This window comes from Aspergillus pseudotamarii (assembly GCF_009193445.1).
Source record: "Aspergillus pseudotamarii strain CBS 117625 unplaced genomic scaffold BDV38scaffold_55, whole genome shotgun sequence".
Taxonomy (NCBI): Eukaryota; Fungi; Ascomycota; class Eurotiomycetes; order Eurotiales; family Aspergillaceae; genus Aspergillus; species Aspergillus pseudotamarii.
The window spans coordinates 162,199-186,831 of NW_022475069.1; the positions used below are offsets into that span (position 1 = coordinate 162,199).

A 24,633-nucleotide genomic window follows, 5' to 3' on the forward strand; every position below is an offset into this window, starting at 1 on the left:
CTCTGCCCATGCCATTATGGGGAAGGAGCAATTGTATAAATCAGGATAGGAAGGGTGTCACCCTCCGTCTTTTCTCTCGCATTAGCATCGAACCACCCCCCTCATTAACCTACTTATTACATCAAATTCCACAATGGGTGAGTTGGAAATGCCATCCCGATAGCCTTATCACTCGCTAGGACTCAGTCTCGGCGGAAACGCATTGTATATTCCGCTATGCACAAGAGCAGACGACAGCGCATCCGTCAAAATACAATGGCAGCGAGACGTTATCCTCTGAGTCCATACTCTAGCGACAAAGGATATGCTTCATGATGATCATCAATTTCATTACTATACCTAACGCCACGGTATAGGAAAACAGATATCGTTACTGTTATGAGCCCATCGCGCTATTTCTCCAAAGAAAGGAAAAGGAGATCCAAAGAAAATAGGGAAAGAGAAAGCCACACCATACACCATACGCCGTACTGACCCATTTATCCATTCCGGTCCCATTTACCAGTCCAACGCTAACCAAAACCCACAGATCCGTCGCATTTGACAGCAGAAGCCAATCCTTAATGAAAATTAGTGACCAATCTCGAGAGCACAGGCTTTGGTCGCCGGAGGGACTGTGCCCCCTCTAAAGGTCGAGAGAAATTGGTGGTGCTACTATCCGAGTTCATCGACCGAGCACTCTCCAGTGACAGTCCCCGCTGCTCTGTTTGAGACGAACTTCTCTGTGTCTCCATTGGGCCTGTGTACTGCTGCTCGACGCCTCGAATAAAAGAGAATGGCCTTTCCTCAATCATACTGATCGGGTCCACCTGGGCCGGTCGATTTATTTTAACTGATGGTGGCAGTTGACTAATGGCCTGGTACTTCGAGGGGTCATAGGCGGGTATAGTGGTATATGCTGGTGGCGGGGTGTCCCCGGACAGTCTGCCACGAGGGTGGGTATGGCTTTGCTCTTGTGGTCGACTATATGAGTACATTGACGAGTAGGGTCGTGGCCGTTCCATTCCCTGGTTGCTAGAGGGATATTCCTGGGGCTTACAGCCCATCGGTGCATGCATGACCAGCATGTCCTCCTCATATTGTCGGATGCGATCCCATCTCCGTTTCTTGAAGAGAATGAACAAGATCCCCGCAGTGACTGGTGCGGTGTCAACAACAGACGTTTTTAGTGGGCATGTAGAGAAGAAAGGCTATACATACTAGCAATAGCAGCGACACAGCCCAAAACAACCCCGATAATAATCTGATCGGTGGCTGGGTCACTCGATCGAGGCACCAGTGACCTTCGGCAAAGAGGGAAAAACATATTGCAAGCTTGCGGGGTAAGATGAAGGGATCGCTGGCCGAGAGAATACAGTTGAGTTTGCCCCCTCAGTTCAGTTCATTTCAGTTCAAGAAGAGCGGAGACATCCCCCCATTAAGAACTCAAGTTCACCTCCAGCCTCGTTTCAGGATGGCTTGTTTGAGATCATTTTAAGTTCCGGTCAGAGCATCTACTCCAGCCTGGAGTCGCGGCTAGCCAGCGGAACAATATGCAGTGTATCCAGCAAGCACCAGTCGGCAACAAAAGCAATAACCCCAAAAATAGAAGGATTTCGGCGCGATTGCAGATTCATTGGCTGTCGATGCTCGGTTTCGGAGCTGCAAGCGCTCGGGTTGTCGTATCAGCGGCAGTTGAAGGATCGGACCCGCATTAGTTGATCTATTTTAAAGTGTACAAATGAGGAGAAATCGGAGATTCTGGTGAAGTGGTTGCGGATCTAATCTTAGCTTCTATCATTCTAGAATTCTAAACATGTTCATATCGGGTGTGATCAAGATATGCCAGGTCAGTCGGTACATTCTATAATTTTTATACGCCACGCTTTGTTAGAGGGCTAGACCCAAAACCTAACCTCGACATCTATAGACCTCAGTGTACATAGAGAAAAGCATCTCATTCAAGATGTATCGTACTAAAGTGTTTCAATCTCTCCCGTTCACTCGGCATATGGTCGATACACAGCCATTCCTTTGTCCGTAGACAGATCCAGACTCACACCTTGTCCAACAAAGTATACATATCCCTCCTGCAGGTCGAACGTTTTGACAGATTTTCCCTCGGACAGCTCTAGCCGCCCACATCCTTTGGTGACAAATAAAAGACTTGGGCCAGAAATAGCCTTGTGTGTTTCATGCTCTCCAGCTCCCAGACTAGTCGCTAAAACGTTAAACTCACTGAAAGGAGGCGTATACTCATCCGATTTCCCAGAGATACCCTTGTCACTCTTTCTCCGCGGCAAAAGAGCCTCGTCCACTCCATGTGGCTTGAAGGTCAGTGCGCGCGTGAATAAATCGATGTTATCGCGTTCTGCACGCGGACAAAAACCCGTGTTAATCACATTATCAGACCGCGCCATACACTCAACGATGTCACCACAGAGATACGCATGGATACTATCCGCAGGTACACAGACAGCCTCTCCAGGTCCAAGAGTCATGTAGTTCATCAGCAGCACGGCAACCAGGTTACCGTTATCGAACTCGGTGTATTGCTTGCTAAGCCGATCGAGCATCCCAGGGATATAACGATGCTTTCCGAACTGGGCTTCCGGGAGATCCTTAAGGCTCTGGATGATCTCCGAGACAACGATTGGGGGCAAAGTGAGGAGCGTCTTGCAAAGCTCCCGTAGTAGTGCATCATCGAATGGCCGATTGGAGGGTACTAATTGCTCAACTGGCTTAAGCTTCATGATCGCTTCGATTTCACTAAGGGGTTTGAAGCCAGCGAAGAGCTCGAAATTGGACAGCGCGACTGCGATTTCGGGCTTGTGATTTGGGTCATTGAATTGATCTGGGTTTTCTTTGTGGAGTTGCTCTGCTAGTGATTTGTCTGGGTGGACTTGGAGAGGAAGCGCTTTTCTGAATGAGAGGATCTGGTTATGGTTTGTTACGTTAAGCCATCTTCTTCTGGGATTCACGACATAAAATCTATGGGATTACAGCACTCACCTTCGGCAAGAACGGAATTTCTAGCCCATACTTACCCAGCGCTGATTTTCCAACGAGCTGTGGGTTCTTCTTCAGATACTCGGAGAGGAGCTCGCCTGTTGAAAGGATTCGAGAAGGGACAGCTGGGTATGTGCCCATCCACATCTAAAAGTGTTAGAAACAATATTTTCGCTATACCATGTGAGTAGCTCTAAGTACCTCGGAGTATGTTTGATCATCTTTTACATCCCCGTTCTTAGGGGTTTTAGACCAAAGCTGACCAGCTAACGAGTTCGTTCCTTGCTTACCCCATGGATCATTCTGGAAAAGTAAAATAGTTAGCATTTACTAGTTGAAATACTGGGGGAAAGACGTGGTTATACCTTTACTCCGCATTGGAGCTGCACAACGGGTTCCGCCATTGATGCGAATCGAGGTGGAGTAATTGACTTGATTCAGATCAGTGTCTTAAATAGCTTGAGTGGATCCGGAGAAAGAACTATTCAATTCCTGAGACTGATCGAAATAGGACAAGAGAAGAGAGTATTTATTTATCTGTAGGATGAAATGCAGTCCTGCGTTAACATGTCGTCATGGACGGAAGGTGTGCGCATGGAACTGATCGCAACTTCCTTTTTGGGAAATTCCAGGTCATGACTTCATACCCCATCGAGCCCTAACTCCAAGAACTTCAAGAACTTCCATGAAGCCAAGACTTTCCCCTTTTTAACAGATCCAGGTGAAGACAGCCGGCAAAAGGGATATCGACAGGAGGGATTCGGAATCAATATTCCTCAATCGTCAGACTGACGTCAGTACCGTGAATGCTTATGAACACCGGTTACAAGTCGGATTCCATGATCATGTTGTGGTATAAAAGTAGTTCTAGGTTTGTATGTACATTAGAGGTCGAGTAACGTAAGCTGTTCATTATACGTGTAGTATTCGTGGGAGTGATTCAGCCAACCACCAACGCCCTGTAAAAGCCCTAACGCAGAAAATGCTCATCGCGCTATAACGGTCGCAAATATATACGCCATCCTGAATGATGATCACAGTCATAAATCTCAAAATAGAAACATAGGCTTTTATCCATAAATGTCCTCCGCATCAGGTACCATGGTCATGGTCATACGTTTCGCAGCACGAAGTTTCTTCTTCTCCAACGATGAACCCGCATTCATTTGTGCTGCCATCGCCCACTCACTATACTCGCCACTAGTTCTGTATCCCGTCCGAGATGACCGGTGAGACCTCTCGAGCGGTTCAACATAGTGATCGTATTTGTCCTCATAACGAGAATCCCGCTGTTGTCGTCTGGGTCGATTATCCCAATCCTCCATACCGGCGTAATTGGACTGCATACTATGTTGCGAACTCGTTGAGTATCTGTGGCTTCCAGGCGAAATGGTTGCAGCCCGTGCATCGGCTGGGATATACCGGAAACGAGGTGAATCATGAGCACGCGAAGCCGCTTTCTCAGCCACCTCAGTAGAGTAGTCTTGGTGAATAGGCCTGTAGGCAAACTCGGTTCTTCGGTCGTTGTGGTGCAGATGCTCCTTTTCGCTTGGATCCTCGGTGGAATTCCTTGACCGTGGAGCCAAACGCATCGAAAGACGACGAGGGTTCAGTGTGCTCATAGAAAAAGAATTCTGTCTAGCTGGGACAGTATTCTCTGGAGCAGAGGCTGTATCGTAATTCCCCCGTGAGGACCTGGTAGAATTGCCTCTGGCAAGGCCATGGCCATAACCTCTGTGGGAAGGATGGTGAGGGTTCTCGAGTTGATTCCATGACCCCTCAGTCGGGGCTGAGATTGCTACATCCCCAAACCGTTCGTGAAGGGGCTTGTAGGAGTCACTCTTGCGAAAGCGGTTCAGGGGCCGTTGTACAATGTTTGCCATAATGAAGATAAGTCGACGTGTGGAATAAAAAGAGGACAAGTCAAGGTTCAAAGTGTGTATCAACCCAAGAGTTGTGAACTCAGAGGTATGAGAATGGGACGAGCCTATATGAACTCTTCACGATGGCAGGCGCTATGCAAAGTACCTGGTTACCAATAACAACACTGCAAACAAAGAAATAAGAAGATGACCAAATAATAGTAGTAGAAGTTGAATGCTCGCAAGCTGCTTAAACGCACAAGGAAAGAATTAAGGCACGCTGGATAACAAGGACTCTTGGAGGCATGAACCAAAAGGCACATCAAGACATGGAAGGATTCATGAGCCGATGCGCCTGATGAAGCACAGACCAAAGTATAAATCCAGAAGGATTTCGCCCGGGTTGATGTTCCAGTGGCATCGTAGAGAGGATGAAGGAGTATAAAAGCTTGTCCTTGAGCCAAGCGTTTCAGAGATGATTCTTTTTTTGTAGGGCAGTTGCCAACATTAGAAGCAAAGGTGGGAGAAGTGCGGGCAGGCGCATTAGTCTCCGCGCCTGGAACCACGGATCCATCGCTGATTGATCGACAGGTCCTTAAGTCCTGTTCCATTCTTAGCAAATTTCCCTTGAACTAATTAATTACCTTGATTGCAGGAATTAGTTCCGACCTAACACTGCATAATTCGGCCAAATTTAGAACCATCACCAAGCGAAGCGCCAAACAACCCCGCGACAGAATCGTGAAACTCCCTTCTTCCTCCTCTTCACCTGCATCACCCTAATTAGCCTGTGTGCTCTATAATTATCACCAAGTCACAACATGCATAATGGTTAATATTAGCAACAGCCAAGTTCTAGGCAGTATTGAACTCATGACGTCGATTGCTGGGGCGTGGAGATGAGTGGAAATGCTAGTCGGATACCTAGATTTTGTTTACCTAAATGTGAAGAATCTCATTGCAGTATAATAATCCAATCTTCGAAATGTCTTCAGGGTGCATAGGTTACTGATCATACTTGGTGATACACTCTCATCGAACCCTTGCTCATGGCCCCTGCTCGGAAACGGCAATGCCATTTGAGCCAACTTAAAAGAGGGGAAATAGGAGGCTAGAAGAAGAAATGAGAGATTAATTTAGGACCTCGGGTACTCCAAGAATGGCTAGAAATGGTAAATTTACATCGTAAATTAAGCCGCCTAGGTCAGTAGCGCTGAAGTCGTCCGGTCCACAGACTTAGGGTTCGAGGGAGGAGTCGGAGGACATAAATTCTGTGAGGTATCGCTACTAACATGCTTCCTGAATACTATCTAAAAGCCATAAAGAATATCTAGCTAGCATCGGCAGTTTTCTGAGGTAGACCAGCCGTAGACATTGGCCTTTTGGCCAAGTCGGAACATGCTGGCAAGTCCAATAGATGTTATATCACTCCTTCTTACGCCGGTTTCACGGTACCCTCATAATCAACTGTGTAGTGCTCAGCACTGATCTCCGCTTACGCTGTCAGTCCAGGCGATGTATATTATTCTTTCAGGGTTAGCTTATTTTGATAAGGCTAGTGTTGAGCATAATTCAATTCATATGGTCGTTCAAGCTGTACAAGGCAGGCAGAGCTAATGCGATCTGTGATGCATTCATACATAAGCTAAACAGTATAGTTACCGGGGCAGGCTATCTAGGTGTATATGCGTGCGTATATAATGATTTTACCAAAATATGATTCAAATAGCCGTCTATCATAGCCAAATCTTGCGAACCAGGGCAGATCTCCCTGTGGCTAATACCATCTCTGAGAACGCCCGTCTCCGAACGCCGCTTTGCAGCAGTAGCAAACCTATATCTGTCTAAACCAAGTCCCAATTCTAGATGTCGAAATTGACTAAGTGGAAAGGTAAAGAAATAAGAGGAAAGAGCAAAGAAAACATAGACACCACATCCCAGGTGGTGATCTTTTAAGATGCATAGCAGAGGTCCATCCGATCCTCGCTACATTTCACAGGCGGACGTCGGACTTCGAACCTGCAACCTCCTTATGGTGTAGTTGATGATTTAGGTCGTTCCGGACAAGGTAGAAATGTGTCCACCGACAGGTCGGGGACACAGAGCCAGCAGACCACATACAATAGGACATACCATCTGGCTATGTGCTTCGGTTGTAATGCAATATCACCTCACTTAAAAGCAAGCAGATCCCCGGCACAAATTTGTTAGTTGTAGGCAGGAGGTGAGCGGTTTGGATGACTTGTGGGTGTCATGCGGAGCGTGCGGTTTTGGGGAGAAGATATCAACTTGGTGGATAACTGGCGTGCCGGAGTCAAAGAGCCATCTGTGACATGGGTTGATGGCTGACATTGTGTGCCTACAGATGATCTCCTTGAGTGAATAGATGTGGTCGGTAATGACCGCAGCGACGGAAGAGCACCATGCGGAGCAGACCAGCGAGGTGGTTGGTGATATATTGCCCGACCATCTGCAAGCCCGAGTCGTTCCAAAGCCAGAGGTCGCGTCTCCTCGTCAGTGCCGGACTCAGTGAGGGAGAGGTCATCGTTAAGGTCGGGAAAATAACTCTCACGAGCTTCAGCCTGATCATCATCCGCCTCATCTTGCCGATCGGTGTCTGACGACTGTTCGGGCGACTGTACGCTACAGCATCTTCTTAGGAGCGGTCTTGCTCGACGACCAGAATTGGCCCTGATATGCTTGGCCTTTTCGACTTCATGACTGTAGGAGCTTCTCCGGTTAAGCAAGCGTCCTCGACCACAGCTACCGTCTATGGTTTCTGAATAGCCAGGTAGTCCGATAGTCCTTAAGGCTATCTGGCTCGAACTAAAGGCTACTCTCGCCCGCATCTGTTGGATAGCCGAGTCCAAAGCTAATTCAATAGCGCAGTGGTTTCGAATCCGTCTGAGTTTGGGCCACGTCGCGCGCTCCCCTGAAAGACATGCCTTGAGCATGAACTCTGTGGTCGGATTCTTTAGTATTACCGGGAAATGGGTGTAGAGTATTTCAGGGTAGATGTTAATATCGCCCGAGTATTTCTGGTTCACGATTGATACAGTTTTAGTCAAAGAGGTTGGAAAAATACCAAGTTCGGATAAAACTGTCAGTCGATGCAACACCTCATCCTTCGCGAGATGCGTCATGGTGTGGAACAACCGAGAAGCCAAAGACGGGGTCTGTGGTGTCCCATGGGTCGGGCCATCATATTTTGGGAGAAATGGAACCACATGAGGATTAACCTGCGACACAATGAAATGGTTGACATTGAACATTTCCGATAGACGGGTCATCGGTAAATCACCATCTACTGAGCCGTCGATGTACTGCCTATGCAAGTCATTCCAAGGGACTGCCTCTCCTGTCTCTGGATCCTTGGCCATGAGGACAAATGGTGAAAATACTAATGGAACTGAGCATGAGACGGCTCTGTGAAAGTTAGTCCGGCAATAGAAAATTTGTGTGGTGAAAGGGGAGAGAGAAAAAAAAAAAAAAAAAAAAAAAAAAAAAAAAAAAAAAAAAAAAAAAAAAAGGGGGGGAGGAGGGGAGGGGGAGGTTGTGAAAAGTTAGAACGTACACTGCAGACCAGATCAGCACATTAGGCGCTGTGATGTAGTTCAATAGCTTGGGGAGCTCATAGATGCCAGCACTAGAAACGCAGATGTTAAGTATTCTGCGCGTCCTATTATATGCTTCCTGGAATGTAATATCCCCAAGCCAGTTTCGCATGACCTTGGCTAAGTTCGAAATGTCCAGAAAAGAACCGTACTTCAAAAACCTGGCTGTCTTCTGCAGAATATTTTCCTCCTGGTTGGGGTCATTGAAAACGGCAAAGTCCCCATAGGCAAACGAATCCAGAAGCAGCGGCAGTTCATCATCTGTCCGAGTGCAGAAGACAGCACATACAATACTTCCAGCCGAAGCGCCAGAGATAATACGAGGGAGCAGTTTTGCCTGCCAAAGCGCTTTAAGCACACCGATGTGGTTCATCCCAAATGTTGCTCCACCTGAGAATAATAAGGCGCTCCGACCAAAAGCTTGCCTTGCTGCTAGAAGTTGATCGAGGATATACTTTAATTCCAGCCCATCACACCGGCCTTTCGCTGACAAATCTACCAGCGACGAGATTGTATCAAGGGCCGTCGTGATGTACTGATCAATCAAGTCCTTCGTACCGACGTGCGAGTGCCTATAGAGAGAGTCGTTACGCATGTTTCCTAAATCGCGGCTTAGGGAGGTGCGGATTAGGAAAATCATTCGGCTAATGTCACAGCTGATGCGCGCTTCTTCTAGTTGCTTCAGACGTTCCTGCACTAGATGGGGATCGTATTCGGAACTCTCGAAGGTTGCTTTCCAGGAGTTATTGTCTTCTAACTCGTCCAACTCGTAGGCGCAGTCCTTCCACTCTTTATATGATACAGCCTGGAGCATGCAGTTAGCAAGCATATCAGGCTGCAAGGGCAACTAGTTGCTGCGTAGTGGAGAAAGAGGAAGCCAATATCTGGAAAGAAAGTGCTAACATACATTGCGCATTTTCAAATATAGCACTTGCTTTCGATCATCGGTAGTAGTATGACCACCCTTGTCCACCTTGGAAGAGCCATCCTGGTTCACATTATACAAAGTGTCACCGGCCCAAGTTAGAGAGGACTTGATAACGGATGACAGCGAGGGAAGGGAAACGGCTCTCGGAAGGAAACGAAACTGAGTACCAGAAGCCTCCTTGACGGAAGACGGCTTTCGAACATGTTTGCTCTGGGTATGACAGTGAGGGTGCAGGATGGGAGAGTCATGAAGGATTGCCATGCCAGGCTTCCACTGACATCAAGACATTCGACCAAGAAACCGATAGCACTTCAAATGGCTACTATAAGAACAGATTGATGGATAGAAGAGACTATCTGAAGGGAAGGCCGGTCAAGGATAACACATGGAAAGGGATATGGAAAGTAAAGATCTAGTATCGCATCGGAGATAAGCATAGGTCAAGGAATTTAAGTGTCCGTCTATGACAATGGGGTGGAACAAAAACCGGGATGGTTTGGGGAAACTGTGCAAATCATGGATAAATCTGGGGGTGTGTCAGCAGCGCAGCCTAAGGCCCCGTCCGGAGTAGATCCAGACGTCACGAGGGACCCCTGTACGGCCCTGGTGATTGGACAGGTGTCCCCCTATCGATCGCCACAAGCGCTAATCAGCCCCAGGGAAACCGCTCATCATGCGCATCAACTCCTTTTCGCGGGGATTCTTCATTCGGAAAGCCCGTCTGAACACCGTTGAAGAACCAGCATTAACAACATCCTAATATATTCATCCCATAGCCACAGGAACACTATGAAGATTTACTTTCGGTTCTTAAATCTAAACTGCCAAACTCTATGTTCAAAAAGAAATAAAAACCTGGATATTGTAGACGATGATCACCAATCCTTCAGCTCAGATCATCTGCTGGATGATCTCATACAGCCCCACAAGCTGAATGGCGGGGATGATGCTACTAGTAGTATCAAGTCAATTAGTATTGCGAAGGCGGGCATCACAGCATCAAAAGAAATTCACCGGTCGTAAGATAGCTTAGGCCGCATAACGTATCAAGAGAGTTAGGCCTGGGGTACGGTCGAGTACTACTACTAATATATTAGTATGCTAGCAGTAGTAGTAGTAGTAGCAGTAGGTACTGTATTCATGGGGGGTTCTCCGGTATGTACTGTACGGGGCACTAGTTCTATGCGATAGTCTAAACATTACACCGCATATTTGGAAGCTGATGCAATACGAGATTCCAATGCAACCAAACATTTACAGTAGCAGTTATAAGGAGTGATGAATACACCATTCATGGGTATTGGCGGGCAAGAGTGACTGTTATGTAATGCTTACTGAGTAGTATTATACATAAATAAGTATTGCCTCAGATATTCCTTATCAACGAGTTGAGCCTAAATGCTCAGTCATGGGTCAATGGTCGGTAAGCTGCGATACCCATGTTCAACATGCGAAGCATGTGTAACGGTATCGAAACGTTTACGGAACCACTGACCCAATGACACCATAGGCCTTTAGACTCAAATCTCAGACTCCAGAGGATAAATCCCCACTATAAGCTGGGGATGGTCATGCGAAGGCAGAACTATCACATGCTTTCAGAGATGGGACGTGTGCATGTGAAACGGGCCTGCAAATGGGGAACGCGGTCCCATCTTTCAGTCCGATATTCTAGACCTCTCCTAAAGTGATCATAGAACTACCACTAAGTTACCTTTAATTCGCTATTTTGCACGAACAGTCAAGGTATCAGGCGCAACCACTTTCCCAGTGCATCTCTTGCCTGCGACTCGACCCCATCCTCTCTCCAGAAATGTCCAGCTCCGTCAATCTCGGCCGATTGAAATTGACTGCCGGGCACATGCGACAGTTCGTCTGACCATTTTTTTAATTTACTTGCAGATGTAAAGCTGTCCTGATTTCCGTAAATCGCTAGACTCGGACGGGCGCATAGCTGACGAGTTGGCTTGGGACATGGAATCTGTCTCCGTTGAGCTGGGCTGCGAGCCCCAATATCCAGAAACATTGTTGAGAAGAATGTTAGGAATAGATTGAGTGGCGGCAAGAGGGGTGACACGAGAAGGTATGATATTGTTGTTCCTGAGATATCCAGCGGTTCTTCCACAGCCAGGTGGTCTTCTGATGCCAGGTTTTGTTCTTGGGTTGACCCGTTGGCTTCCAACAGAGCCGAAACTTTCACTGCAGTTTGAAGGATTTCATGTGCCTCTGTACCAGCAATGATGTCTTTAAAAAGATCCGCAACGACATCAAGTGCAGGAAGATGCGATGCAATTAATGAGCCGTAGGAATAACCACCAAGGATGAGATGGATATCTGGCCAGTCAAGTGTAAACTGAGCATCGGGGACGTCAACGTTGGCCCCACCAGGGATACTTCCATCCCCTCTCTGTGAAACTTCTTGAGACCTCAAGGAATGCAAGTAGCACAGCATGAATCCGTAGAAGGAAACATAATCTGCTAATTCGGGCTTCGCGGTCCAACTAGTCCGTCCCCCGGAAGTACCGGCACCGCTACAGAGCAGATCAGTATACACCCACTCAGCAAGTGTACAGATACTAGAGGAGAGAGAAGAGAGAGGGCAGTAAACAAGTCAAGGAGTATAGGTAATGCCAGCCATGCACTTACCGAAAGTTGAATGTGCCCACGATGTATCCAGTCTTCAAAAGCTCGCCTCCGACAAAACTTACAACTGGGTCGTCGTAGCACCCACCGAGAGGAGCATATGGGTGTGCGATGATAGCCCCTCGTATAGTTTCTAACTGCAACGAAGAATGATGGGGGAGATAAAGGCGACAGTCAAGTGGAGTCTCATCGTGGAGTGAAGGGATGGTAAAAGAGTATGTGGGAGAGGGTAAATACATATTTTTTTTTACTGGATTTGGCTCAAGATTTCTATGTTGGATATATAGCAGTATCGCTAAATACCAGACAACTGAACCGTTAACGCAGCGAACGGTTCCTGTCTGTCACGCTGCCGGAGGGGGCGAAGTTGCAAAGTTGGTCAAAGCGCCTTCCCCAGGCGCTTTGTTTTAGGCACGTTGCCCTATGACGCTGGACAACAAGCCCAGATTGGCATTCTCGATCATAAATTTATAGCTACTAGTACTAGTCCTATATTACATGATTGATAGCTTCCTTCGAAAGCTTCCCTGAAGAAGAACTGCCAACATTTCTATATATTTAGTCATTATTCAAGATTCTTTCTTATGTTTCCGGAAGCAGCCACGCAGGATCCGGCTCATCATCTTCGTCTTCCGATCTAGAAATGGTGTCAGAATGATGTTCCTCGGTATCCTGTAATAGATCAGCTGGAGGGTCGGGGTTGTCGACTCCAAGTGGATCTTGATGTAGATCATGCGGGTTATCTTCCCCAGACTTGTCAAGCACCCTTCGTTCTGAAGATTGCGAAGGATCTTCATCCGAAATATCGAAGGCATCAAGGAGCATTTCTCGTGCTTCCCGCAATGCTTCAAGTTCAGCAGCAACGCAACAGACAAGCAATTTCCAGTTCTTCTCCTCTGCAACTCCCAGACAGTGTTCCACGTGCTCTGTTGTATTGTGTAGGTCTTCCAAAATCCCACGAACATGGTCGAGTTCGGAGTTGTTCTCAACAGCCCTAGAAGATTCTGAAGCTTGGGACTGATTTTGTAGTGAACGGCGCATTGCTACCTTTAACCGTCTTTCAAATCGATAAACTTCTAAAATAACCTGTTTCCAGACTCCCCCTCCTGCCTCAAGTGCCTGTATCTCAAGGCCTACTTCTTCTTGTCTCTTTCGCAATTCGGACTGCTCCGTTGTCCAATGCTCTCGGGCCATATCAAGCGTCCGACGTTTAGGATTCAATGAATATAATGTTGCACCATTAGCGGAGCTCGACTGGGGTGGGACAGGGGGGTTCTGAAGGAACTTTTGGATGTCCGACTCTAACAGGGATAAGGAGGCCTTGTAGGAGGATAACTTGGAGTCCACCGAGTTTTCCATATATGCTAGCTCTTCCACGACATGGCGGTGCCTTGCTCTCATTAGGGATAGCTTCGTCTCCAACTCATGAATGTCCGCCTCTAGCTTGTGACCTTCCTCTCGGAGTTCCTCGGTGCGTTGACTTTCTTTGTTGTTGTGGATTGTCGACACAGCCTCCTCAAGCCCGGCTCTTTTTGTAGTAAAACTGTTAATTTCATCTAGTGCATCCGTTCGTATGGCAACACGAGCTGTGAGTATTTCTCGCTCCTCCTCTCTAAGTTTCAGCAAGTCAAATATGGATTTGAATATTCCTTCGCGTGCAGCACGTAAACTAATCTTCTCCGTAACCGGTTGTCTGACAGGGACGGTCAAAGGCTTCTGGAGGATACTAGGTTCTGTGGAAGGGGTAGAGCTTCCAGTGGGTGTCTCGTTTAACTGAGGTCCTTGGAGACCTGCTAGGAGACCTTCGCTTTGAGCATCGATAAGAGCCTGTAGGTTATGTTGGATGTGTTTCGCTTGACGGTCAATATAAATTAGAGGATCCTGGTGGTAGACAGATGCTCTAATGGGCAGAGATAAGAGACGTGAATCCCCATGTTTCGGAATGGTTGTCGACATGATTAAACAGGAAAATGGTTCACCTGGTTTATGGGCTAGATAGAAGCTACTCGGACATTGAAATTGGAAGACAAAGATCTCTTATCGAATTCACAGAGAACTATAATTAGGGTGTCTAAAGCTAAGTCAGAGCATTGAGCCTGACTTAGATGTGTGACCACTGTTGGTAGCTCTAAACGGCTGTTGTCTTCTTCTCGGTAGGCTCGTGACCCTTTCGGGGAGCTTGAACCCATGCCATCATAGATCACGTGATACCTCTAGGGGTTTCTGCAGGAACCACGGGAACCTTTCCATCAGCCTGGAAGCCCGTTGACGTGTGCCTCATCTGCGAAGCTTCCTGATCACTCCGAATCTCTAACTGCTGTCCATTTTTCCTTGTATCTTTTCCCTCCATCATCTTCTTCCCGGTAGACATTGCTGTTGCTGGTCTTACGTATAGATTCGAGCCCCTCATCATCCCCGTGGGCCGATTTGACTATTCCAAAGCTCCGTTGAAGCTGTCGCCTCATCCCTCCAGCGACAGCATAATCCATTAGACATGGTTGGACTCGCTTCGGCTGCTGGCCTCGTCGGCTTCCTTTCTGAGCCAGACCCTGAGCTGCGGGTTTTCGCTTTAAAGACCTTAGATTCTCAGATCGATTTGCTCTGGACAGAAGTGGTGGATGCTGTTCCGCAAATGTATGTCTTCTCTCCGAGCTTATGACATCTCTCTCATCACACCAAACATTCGATCTTGGACGTGCTTTTATCCAAACCATCAATCAACTTCCTTCCAGGGGATCTGCGCTAATATGTTTGATTTAGAGAGGCTCTCTACGAAGATGAAACCTTCCCAGAACGCGAGCTCGCTGCTCTTGTCGCCGCTAAAGTTTACTACCACCTTCAAGAATATAATGAGAGTATGGTGTTTGCCCTCGGTGCGGGGAAGCTGTTCAAGTTAGACAATGGAGGCGAATTTGAGGAAACAATTATCGGTATGTTTGTATGCTCCTCGAAACATACAGGGAGGACCGTCCGTCTAACGTGATGTAATATCAGCTAAATGCGTTGATACCTTCATCTCCCTCTCCGCCGCCCAACGACCTGCCGCTGGTGACCAGCCGGCTAACCTCAATACTGCCTTCCCCACTTCCAGCGAAGGTGCTACGAGCACCTCTGCTAGTTTGACGTCCCCGATCACTCCGTTTTCGCAGTCCGCCTTGCCATCGAAGTCGCTCCTTTCCCGACAAGAAGTACCAGGTATCGATGCGAGTTACCCGGGTGGCGATGATGCTAGCGTTAACCAGGTTGAGACGCCACTCGTCCTGAAGAGGGGTGTTCAAGGCCAGTTGCAGGCCGTTATCGAACGTCTGTTCGAGCAATGCTTCATCCAAAAGCGATACCGCCAGGTGATCGGAATTGCCATCGAAGCAAAGAGTTTGGACGTGCTTCGGAAGACCATTATTCGGGCAAGTGAAGATGAGAAAATACAGAACGGCGAGTCTCGAAGGAGTGAAGAACTGATGGAATACGTGCTGGATATTTGTATGGGTATTGTACAGGAGCGTGCGTTCCGTAACGAAGTAGGTTCTGTCCCCGCCTTGCAAGAGCTCCGGAACTAATCCGCTTCCAAGATTCTCAAACTCATTCTTGAGCTCTTGAATGAGATCCCTAACCCCGATTATTTCTCGATAGCGAAGTGCGTGGTATACCTCAACGAACACTCTATGGCATCTGTCATTCTCCGCCAATTGGTCGAGAAGGGCGATGCACGTTCCCTCGCTGTGGCATATCAAATTTCATTTGATCTTTACGATAACAGCACGCAAGAATTCCTTCAAAAAGTCCGGCAGGAAATTGCCGAGCTGGTACCAGAAGCGGAGGTTGAAGAAAAGCAAGACACAGCGGAGGGTGACCGGGAGCCGAAGGAGTCTGATCCTCTATTGGAAGACCAGTCCAGCTCGTCACAGCCCAGGTCCATCGGGGCGAACGACGACAAGTCGAAGTTATCCTCTGAATCACGGGCCGCGTTTAAGAACATTCTTGAAATCCTTGACGGCATTAAGAGTATACAACTAAACTTGGAGTTTCTGTACCGAAGCAACAAGGCTGATATCGCTATCCTTAACAAAGTTCGGGATAGCTTGGAAGCTCGGAATTCTATCTTCCACACCGCTGTCACACTCTCCAATGCTTTCATGCATGCGGGCACCACACACGACAAGTTTTTCCGGGACAACCTTGAATGGTTAGGAAAAGCTGTCAACTGGTCCAAGTTCACAGCTACGGCTGCTCTTGGTGTCATTCATCGTGGTAACTTGAGCCAGGGCCAGAAGCTCCTACAGCCGTACCTCCCAAGGGAACATATTGCCGGTGTTGGAGGATCGGGCTCAGTCTACAGCCAAGGAGGCTCGTTGTACGCCTTTGGTTTGATATATGCTAACCATGGCGGTATGGCTGTTGACCTTATCCGCGACCACTTCAAGAAGGCGACTGAGGAGGTTGTTCAGCATGGTGGAGCTTTAGGTCTAGGTGTTGCAGGCATGGCAACTGGTGATGAGGGTATCTACGAAGATTTGCGAACCGTCCTGTATTCTGATTCAGCCATCAACGGTGAAGCTGTTGGTTTGGCCATGGGTTTGGTCATGCTGGGAACAGGTAACATGAGAGCTCTGGAAGATATGATTCAGTATGCCCATGAGACACAACACGAGAAGATCGTTCGCGGTCTGGCAATGGGTATGGCTCTGATCATGTACTCCCGCCAAGAGGCTGCTGATGAACTGATCAATGGCCTTTTGGGCGATCCTGATCCCACTCTCCGCTACGGTGGTATCATGACCATTGCTCTCGCCTATTGTGGCAGCAGTAGCAACAAGGCTGTCCGTAAGCTCCTCCATGTTGCCGTTAGCGACGTCAACGACGATGTGCGACGTATTGCAGTCCTGAGCTTGGGCTTTATCCTGTTCAGAAAGTACCAAAGCGTGCCTCGTATGGTTGAGCTCCTTTCGGAGTCCTACAATCCTCACGTCCGCTATGGTGCCGCAATGGCACTCGGTATCTCATGTGCTGGAACGGGCTTGGATGAGGCCATCGACCTGCTCGAGCCGATGCTCAAGGACTCCACGGACTTTGTGAGACAAGGAGCTCTGATCTCTCTGGCCATGGTGCTGGTCCAGCAGAACGAGGCCATGAACCCGCGAGTCAGCACCCTTCGCAAGGCCATGATGAAGATGATTGGAGATAGACATGAAGATGCCATGGCTAAGTTTGGTTGCGCCGTCGCTCTGGGTATTATAGATGCTGGCGGCAGGAATTGTACTATCAGCCTGCAGACGCAGACTGGCAACCTCAACATGCCTGGAATCGTCGGTGCTGCTGTATTTACTCAATACTGGTACTGGTTCCCTCTTACCCATTTCCTGTCGCTCAGCTTCGCCCCCACTTCCGTGATCGGCGTGGACCAGAAGCTTGAGGTACCTTTCTTCAAGTTCCACAGTAATACTCGGCCGAGCCTGTTTGACTATCCCCCCGAGCAACAGGTCAAAACTGAGGAAGCGCCCGAGAAAGTCAAAACTGCCGTGTTGTCCACCACCGCCCAGGCTAAGCGTCGTGCACAGCGTCGTGAGAAGCTGCAACGAAGAGAAAGTATGGATATCGATCAGACACCTACCACCCCTAAGGTTTCGGATCAAATGCCGGATAGAATGGAAACGGACGACACTACCACCAAGGCTGAGGACGACACTAAGGAGGGAGAGAAGGAGTCCGGAGAGGGTCAAAGAAAGAAGGCGGAACGGGAACGGGTGGGATATGAGCTCGAGAACATGTCAAGAGTCCTCCCCGCTCAACTGAAGTACCTCACATTCCCTGATCCGCGGTACGAGCCGGTCAAACGGGTACGTATTACCTACATGTAGTCATTGTGTTTAGATTGATCAGATATGCTAACTGTGCTACAATAGCCTACCGGTGGAGTGGTTGTTGTGTTGGATAAGAAACCAGAAGAGCCACGGGAGACGATTGAAATGAAAGCAAGTAAGGAGGTCAGGCAACCTGCGGCGGCGGCAGAGACACTCCAAGACCGACTGCAGGCCGCCATGGGCGCGGCAGCCCTCCAGACCCCTCAACGGGGCTCGAGCCGCTTGGCTGAGGCAGCCGCAGGAGCCGCTGCTGCTGCGGGTGTCTTGACAGCTGTCGATGAGGATGATGAGGATGACGAGGAGGCCCCCGTCCCCGAGGAGTTTGAATATGAAACCGACGGTGACGAGGACTAAGCGGGTGGTCACATCCGCGATCTTAGCACTAGTTGTATTTCTAGATTAATTATGGATCTACGTCTTATTGAAGTGACAGTAGTATTGCTGCCTGACGTCCTTAAATATCTACTTGCGCATGCGTTTCTTATGTGGGGCCGCTGAAATACATGGCATTGCACGGTTACATCGCATTTTATCTTCCGACCGAAGCTATCCACTTATTAGTATCTAGTCTACAGAAGACTTGTAGATGTTTAAATGGTTGAAGCTCGAGAGGTGACTACTTCATGAGAATGTCCGAACAGTAAGTCCCATTAGGCATGGCGAACTGGATGTAGTACATGCAAGTATAACTATCCGATACTAGTATGCACCTCGCATTGCTAAAATGTAAACTGAACAACTTGAGGAAAGCATCTCATCTTTGGTCGACCTTCATTGATGTCGTATGACATATGGGCTCAATTAGTAACTCCAATGCTAGTAGTTCTAACGAGTCCAGAAAGCTTTCAGCCAGACGATATATGATTTTACTTGAAATATATATACAGAGCGAACTGGCACTTTCTGAGAAGATCACATGAACCTCAAACGGTTGCGTTCATCGGACAAATTACTACTCAACTATCACTGTCGTCGCTATTGTCCGATTCGTCCTGGCAATCCAAGCTTCTCTCTGTCGCGCTAATAGCGACCACCACAGCGACGAGGAACGCTATGGGTATACGCCAGCCCGTGGCGCATGAAACTCAGGGAATCGGCTCAAGAGACACACAGGAAGGGGGGTGTGTGGCAGAGAAGAATCGTGGTTACATCGCTGTAGGAGTGTAGCTTGGCTCTATGACCGTTTTTGCATAGGTTATAGGAAGCCCCATATAAAGCACCGTTCCTATCCTTCCCCGATGATGATTTCTTTCGCGACCTCAGCCCGCAAAGATCTTTAATTTCTGGTCCCAGCCCCCTGTCGCGATCACGCAGCGCATCTGGACATTGGCGGGATTTTCACTACCAGCCCCGTTCTTGTCGTTTCCTTCTCCCTCCGCTGCGCCGTCTCCGCCGGGTACATTCTTGGCCACTCCTGGAGCCCACCGCAGGGAGGTGACGAAGCTTTCGTGGGCGTCGAGTGTCTTCACGCACTTTCCTTGTTGGTTCAAATCCCAGCATCTTAATGTCTTGTCGTCCGATACGGATAGGAGATATTTTCCTGCCGGGTGGAACACCAGCGCCTGAACCCAGCTATCATGGCCCACTAACGTCATGAGACACGTCCCGCGGCTGTCCCATATCTTAATAGTGTTGTCTCGTGACCCGGTCGCCATGAAATCAGCTCCGTTTGTAGAAGAAGGACGTTTCCCCAGTCCGGCCAAGGGCGCAAGAAATTGGTATGACGTAGGCGGGGCAAAAGCGCAGCATTCAATGAAATTCTCGTGACCAAGCATCGTTCGTTTATGTTCTATATTCGATACAGTAGAGATATCCCATAAGCGGGCGGTCATATCTTGTCCCGTGGAGAAAAGAAACCTCCCGTCAAACGAGATGCTAACATCCCGCACCCAGTCGGTATGACCGTTTATTGTCTTCACACAATACCCGGTTGTGACATCCCAGATTCTCATATCGTTGTCTCTGCTTGCGCTCACCAGCAGGTTTCTAGATGGTATAAAACGAACCGCGCTGACGATGTGATCATGGCCTTGCAGCGTCCGGATATTCTTATAATTGTCTGTCGGTTTCCATAGCTTAATAGACAGGTCGGAGCTGCAGGAAGCCAGAAGGACGTTATCCCGCGGCCCGCCGTAATCAACGTCCCGGACTGCTCTTGTATGGCCCTTAAGCGTCCGCTCAAGCTCTCCGAGTTCCCAGTCCCATATCTTTATCGTGCAATCGTCGGAGCCGGAGGCAATGGAGGAAAATGTCGGGTGGAAGGCAACACAATTTACTTTATCTCGGTGCGATTCTAGTGAATAGCGAACCGTACTCGGAAGCCAAGAGGCTGGATCTTGGTTGCGCTTTAAGCGGGAGGCGGGTGTTGAGTTATCGAGTTCGGATTGAAGCGTCGCATTTCTCGATTCAAGATCCATTATCTGTCGTGAAAGGAAGATTAGATGTCACCGCGCCGCTAGTGAGTAATACGGTGGACGGAAGAGAGGATCTGAAGCGCAGACATGCCTTTTTCTGCAAGCGGGCAATGCTTGTCCATTTTTTCTCCAGCATTCCTTCGTACCTTTTCGCTGTAGTTGGATCAAACACATCTTCGCTGAGGTTCACTTCTCTTCTGAGTGCCGCCGCAGTATCTGGTAGGTCGCTCGCCACGAGGTATGCTATCATTGACTTATGCCTATACGCGAATTTAGCTTTCGCCAGTGACCAGTTCGCATGGGGTATACTCACAGCTCCTCGGCTTGCCGATTAGTTAGTAAGGGAGGCATGGCGATGCGGGGTCGTATGAGAGACCCGACGGAAATGCGCTGTCCTGCCAAAAATGTGGCGACCTAACGGAATGTTCGACTTGCAGTACTGAAATAGGGAAATCGACGATAATGACGAGACGACCAAAGGAGTATTCATCAGTTGATAAGGATCGGTGAGGTCTCCAGGCCTTGGCTTGTCAATAGAGTCGTGCCCGGATAAACATATTTCCTATTCTTATCATCCAAAGCTTTCTCTTCGAGGACAACAAACATCAGAGATGTTGGTTAGACTGTCCGTAACCCACAGAACTGCCTGAATGGCGACGCGGCGGCACCCGCTGCCACAGAAACCCTAATTGGCTCGGGCGGGATGAGAATAAATCCGAGTCCGAATCCGGTAGTTTATCTACATACATGATACGACACAAACGAATCTAAACTTGTGAAAGCGTGACCGTGCGGATATATATTGTAGATACGTGGTGAGGACATCTTTCCATGAGTTCATGAGCTCTATAGCTGTGCTTTGGGGCGGTCAAAGTCAGATGCCGTTTCTTGGGGAGAAGCAAGCCGCTGTTACTATGACTATCAGGCTTGTTTACTCCCTGCTAGTTACGGAAGTATCACGGGATTCGATGACGGCGCTACGGCAACAGATCTATGATCCAAGGAACCCCTGGTTTATATATCTTTGTCCATGCCGCGAGACACAAGAACACGCGGGATTCTCTTAACAAGTACTACTTGGTACTGAACCCCGCTAGCTGACTTGATTCGACTGATACTCTGATATCTGACATAACCTTTTGCCCTAGATCTTGTATGTAAATACTATTGTCTAGGGTATATAGAGGCAGTCCTGACCCTAGAGCTCAGGCACGTAAACAGTTATTATATACGGTACAATACACTATTATGTCGCAGTCATTGATGAAGTTGACAATATGAGCCGGGGAAATATCAATTCTTCCACCTTTGCAGTCTGTCAGAGTACAATATGCAGAGTGGAATAGCAGGTCTGATTTCAAGGAGAGTACTCCGTAGTAGTACGGAGTATAGACTATACTCTAGGGAGTAGAGTATATACTGCGACAGAGACGGAGTATAACTATTATCGAAAGACACTATACCCTTTGTAGCAAACCGCCGGGAGCACGGCCACTTAGCAGTGTAGGAGGCACGGAGTATCTCTATCCTAGTATCGGCAACAAATCACGGAGATACGGCACATATTAACAATACTACGATAGACAGGGGCTGGTGGAGTTGGTATTTGCCTGATCCCATGGTTTCACATGTCGAGGTCCCATTTCTGATTAGTTTCCCAACGTTTGTACGGAGTAAATGTAAAGAATCTCCAAGTATCTGGGACAGATTGACGTCACGTGGCTAATCTCTCGGCAGCCTCGGCACTTGCCCGATGTAGACGGCCTGACCATGACGCAGTAAGACACCGATGGGCCAATCAACGAAAGACTAACAGGCCAGCAAATGACCTGCAGAATGTTTACCTCAGCGGCGGGCCTGACCGAGGTGAACAATCGATGACCCTGATTGGACGGGACGCTGGTCTCTCCTACTGATCGGGCATGTGAAAAAGGCCTCCCGCATCTGGGCAGTGCCAGCGAAATGCCTAAAAAAAAAGAAATAGAGTGACCACCTGCTATCTAAACATTTCGCTGGCTACCGAGGGCGCTTGTGCGTTGATCTCTGGACATTTTAGGCTTTTGTCCGAGTGCCTTACCTCCACTGCTTATTTTCCTTTATCCCAACTGGTTCTTGCGACAGTTCCCCGTGACGGAGACCTCCGTGTCATCCATATATCTATCCACCCTCTTCCCTCAGTCTTACCCCGGATTCACTTCTCCATACTACTCTGTGTTTTAGTGCCGAATACTCCGAGCATCGTGTCATCGCTGCACACCTCTTGACCCTAGAGAGCTCATAATCTCTCTCTCATATACTTCTTCTGCTCATATTTTTTGTTTCATTTCTACCACGATCATGTCCAAAACTTTTTCAAAGGAAGACGTCGCATCGCATAACAAACCAGATAACCTCTGGGTTGTTATTGATGAAGATGTGTATGACCTGACTAAATTTCAGGACGAGCACCCTGGTATGTTTGAACAGTTCCGTGGATCGTCACTTGTATGCTAACGTCACTTTGCATAGGTGGGAAAAAGAGTACGTCATGATGCCTACTATTCATCGGTGGGAGTGCCGACACTGACTATGCACCTCTAGTTCTGTCGCGAGTCGGAGGAAAGGATGCTTCGAAGCAGTTCTGGAAGTATCACAACGAAGGAATTCTCAAGAAGTACAAAAGCAAGCTGCAGGTTGGTTCCTTGAACACAAAAACTGCAGATGCACCGGCACCGGAACCAGCAGCAGCCAAGGAAACCCCCAAGCCTCAGCCGGCAGCTCCAGTGGACGTTGTATCGACCAAGCCGTCTGAGCCTCAAGACCCTTATGGTGACTTGATTCCCTTCGCCGATCCCTCATGGTATCAAGGTGTAAGTTTGTCTGTGACACCCCTTCCGGGAGACTACAGGCTAACCAATGATTCTCCAACAGTACTCCTCTCCATACTTTAATCAGACTCATGCAGCCCTCCGCGCAGAAGTTCGCCAATGGGTTGAGTCTGAAATTGAGCCCTACGTGACCGAATGGGATGAGGCCAAGAGTGTTCCCGATCGTATTTACAAGCAGATGGGTGAACGGGGATACCTTGCGGGAATATTGGGTGGCAAATTCCCCGTCAACCACACGAAGAACCGTGTGCAGTCTGTCGCTCCTGAAAACTGGGACTTGTTCCACGAGCTGCTCCTTACCGACGAGCTGTCCCGCGCCGGTAGTGGTGGTTTAGTCTGGAATTTGATCGGTGGCTACGGTATCGGTTGCCCCCCAGTAGTCAAATATGGCAAGAAGCCTCTGGTTGACAGAATCCTCCCCGGTATTTTGAATGGCGATAAGCGTATCTGTCTTGCTATTACCGAGCCAGATGCTGGAAGCGATGTTGCCAACCTTACCTGCGAGGCTAAGCTCACCCCTGATGGCAAGCACTACATTGTCAACGGTGAGAAGAAGTGGATTACCAACGGTGTCTATGCCGATTACTTCACTACCGCTGTTCGTACGGGCGGGCCTGGTATGAATGGTCTTAGTGTCCTTCTCATTGAGAGAGAGCACGGTGGAGTCAGCACGAGACGCATGGACTGCCAGGGTGTCTGGAGCAGCGGCACGACTTATGTCACCTTCGAGGATGTGAAGGTGCCGGTGGAGAACCTCATTGGAAAGGAAAACCAGGGTTTCAAGGGTAAGCCCTCTAGCGCTCTTGCTTCTCTTTTCACAGCAACTAACCGATTGTGTAGTCATCATGACCAACTTTAACCACGAGCGCATTGGAATCGTCATCCAGTGCTGTCGGTTCGCTCGTGTGTGCTACGAGGAAGCGGTGAAATATGCCCACAAGCGTAAGACGTTCGGCAAGAGACTCATCGACCACCCTGTCATCCGTATGAAGCTCGCACACATGGCCCGTCAGATTGAAGCGACATACAACTGGCTGGAAAACATCATCTACCAATGCCAGTCCATGGATGAGACTGAAGCAATGCTCAAGCTGGGCGGTGCAATTGCAAGTCTCAAGGCTCAGTCAACGACCACCTTCGAGTTCTGCGCTCGCGAGGCCAGTCAGATCTTTGGTGGTCTGAGCTACAGCCGCGGCGGCCAGGGTGGTAAGGTGGAGCGGCTATACCGTGATGTTCGTGCCTACGCTATCCCTGGTGGAAGTGAGGAGATCATGCTGGACCTGAGTATGCGCCAGAGTCTCCGTGTGCACAAGATGTTTGGCATGAAGTTGTAAATGAGCGCACTCAGTCTTTTTTTTTTTCTCCTATATTTATTCCCCATCTTTGTGCTTAACTTTGTTTGGATATCACTTTGGTTTTGGGTATATAGAGCTTTTCATATCCGGCTCACCTGGCAGTT

At 48.5% G+C, this 24,633-nt stretch overlaps 8 protein-coding genes across 8 annotated transcripts; 2 read left to right on the forward strand and 6 right to left on the reverse strand.

The window, feature by feature from the left end:
• Positions 1 to 115: 115 nt before the first annotated feature.
• Positions 116 to 1,831, reverse strand: BDV38DRAFT_255653 (uncharacterized protein). Its single transcript, XM_032055447.1, has 3 exons — positions 1,204 to 1,831; positions 357 to 1,141; positions 116 to 137 (listed from the first exon to the last, which is right to left on the reverse strand). The coding sequence occupies exons 1-2, from the start codon at positions 1,304 to 1,306 to the stop codon at positions 561 to 563; spliced, it is 684 nt and encodes a 227-aa protein (XP_031910395.1). The 5' UTR covers positions 1,307 to 1,831; the 3' UTR covers positions 116 to 137; positions 357 to 560.
• A 148-nt stretch (positions 1,832 to 1,979) lies between these two features.
• BDV38DRAFT_273670 (RmlC-like cupin domain-containing protein) lies at positions 1,980 to 4,871 on the reverse strand (the record flags this gene model as incomplete). Its single annotated transcript, XM_032057714.1, has 4 exons — positions 1,980 to 2,915; positions 2,992 to 3,135; positions 3,190 to 3,291; positions 4,089 to 4,871. 4 exons carry the CDS (start codon positions 4,869 to 4,871, stop codon positions 1,980 to 1,982), a joined length of 1,965 nt encoding a protein of 654 aa, XP_031910396.1.
• A 2,186-nt stretch (positions 4,872 to 7,057) lies between these two features.
• On the reverse strand, positions 7,058 to 9,653 carry BDV38DRAFT_285992 (putative Patatin family phospholipase; the record flags this gene model as incomplete). Its single annotated transcript, XM_032060595.1, has 3 exons — positions 7,058 to 8,276; positions 8,425 to 9,269; positions 9,372 to 9,653. 3 exons carry the CDS (start codon positions 9,651 to 9,653, stop codon positions 7,058 to 7,060), a joined length of 2,346 nt encoding a protein of 781 aa, XP_031910397.1.
• A 1,134-nt stretch (positions 9,654 to 10,787) lies between these two features.
• Positions 10,788 to 12,350, reverse strand: BDV38DRAFT_164043 (uncharacterized protein). The gene is made up of 2 exons (XM_032051840.1): positions 12,039 to 12,350; positions 10,788 to 11,923 (listed from the first exon to the last, which is right to left on the reverse strand). Exons 1-2 carry the CDS (start codon positions 12,272 to 12,274, stop codon positions 11,134 to 11,136), a joined length of 1,026 nt encoding a protein of 341 aa, XP_031910398.1. The 5' UTR covers positions 12,275 to 12,350; the 3' UTR covers positions 10,788 to 11,133.
• A 55-nt stretch (positions 12,351 to 12,405) lies between these two features.
• On the reverse strand, positions 12,406 to 14,300 carry BDV38DRAFT_255664 (uncharacterized protein). Its single transcript, XM_032055448.1, has one exon. The coding sequence runs from the start codon at positions 13,989 to 13,991 to the stop codon at positions 12,618 to 12,620; it is 1,374 nt and encodes a 457-aa protein (XP_031910399.1). The 5' UTR covers positions 13,992 to 14,300; the 3' UTR covers positions 12,406 to 12,617.
• Positions 14,301 to 15,028: 728 nt separating this feature from the next.
• Positions 15,029 to 17,957, forward strand: BDV38DRAFT_255692 (proteasome regulatory particle base subunit RPN2). The gene is made up of 2 exons (XM_032055449.1): positions 15,029 to 15,553; positions 15,605 to 17,957. The coding sequence occupies exons 1-2, from the start codon at positions 15,494 to 15,496 to the stop codon at positions 17,888 to 17,890; spliced, it is 2,346 nt and encodes a 781-aa protein (XP_031910400.1). The 5' UTR covers positions 15,029 to 15,493; the 3' UTR covers positions 17,891 to 17,957.
• A 1,195-nt stretch (positions 17,958 to 19,152) lies between these two features.
• Positions 19,153 to 20,658, reverse strand: BDV38DRAFT_273674 (WD40 repeat domain-containing protein; the record flags this gene model as incomplete). Its single annotated transcript, XM_032057715.1, has 3 exons — positions 19,153 to 20,313; positions 20,399 to 20,567; positions 20,621 to 20,658. 3 exons carry the CDS (start codon positions 20,656 to 20,658, stop codon positions 19,153 to 19,155), a joined length of 1,368 nt encoding a protein of 455 aa, XP_031910401.1.
• A 1,351-nt stretch (positions 20,659 to 22,009) lies between these two features.
• BDV38DRAFT_163984 (putative acyl-CoA dehydrogenase) lies at positions 22,010 to 24,597 on the forward strand. Its single transcript, XM_032051839.1, has 5 exons — positions 22,010 to 22,759; positions 22,816 to 22,827; positions 22,888 to 23,156; positions 23,218 to 23,959; positions 24,015 to 24,597. Exons 1-5 carry the CDS (start codon positions 22,645 to 22,647, stop codon positions 24,506 to 24,508), a joined length of 1,632 nt encoding a protein of 543 aa, XP_031910402.1. The 5' UTR covers positions 22,010 to 22,644; the 3' UTR covers positions 24,509 to 24,597.
• Positions 24,598 to 24,633: the final 36 nt, after the last annotated feature.

Bases quoted from the DNA above. Each gene is read 5' to 3' on its own strand.
- BDV38DRAFT_255653 (XM_032055447.1), bottom strand. From the start codon at position 1,306: ATGTTTTTCCCTCTTTGCCGAAGGTCACTGGTGCCTCGATCGAGTGAC. The intron at 1,142-1,203 runs CTAGTATGTATA...TTGACACCGCAC, and splicing joins GGGCTGTGTCGCTGCTATTG to CAGTCACTGCGGGGATCTTG.
- BDV38DRAFT_164043 (XM_032051840.1), bottom strand. From the start codon at position 12,274: ATGTATTTACCCTCTCCCACATACTCTTTTACCATCCCTTCACTCCAC. The intron at 11,924-12,038 runs GTAAGTGCATGG...TCTGCTCTGTAG, and splicing joins GTGGGCACATTCAACTTTCG to CGGTGCCGGTACTTCCGGGG.
- BDV38DRAFT_255664 (XM_032055448.1), bottom strand. From the start codon at position 13,991: ATGTCGACAACCATTCCGAAACATGGGGATTCACGTCTCTTATCTCTG.
- BDV38DRAFT_255692 (XM_032055449.1), top strand. From the start codon at position 15,494: ATGGAATACGTGCTGGATATTTGTATGGGTATTGTACAGGAGCGTGCG. The intron at 15,554-15,604 runs GTAGGTTCTGTC...TCCGCTTCCAAG, and splicing joins AGCGTGCGTTCCGTAACGAA to ATTCTCAAACTCATTCTTGA.
- BDV38DRAFT_163984 (XM_032051839.1), top strand. From the start codon at position 22,645: ATGTCCAAAACTTTTTCAAAGGAAGACGTCGCATCGCATAACAAACCA. The intron at 23,157-23,217 runs GTAAGTTTGTCT...ATTCTCCAACAG, and splicing joins ATCCCTCATGGTATCAAGGT to TACTCCTCTCCATACTTTAA. The intron at 23,960-24,014 runs GTAAGCCCTCTA...CCGATTGTGTAG, and splicing joins GGAAAACCAGGGTTTCAAGG to TCATCATGACCAACTTTAAC.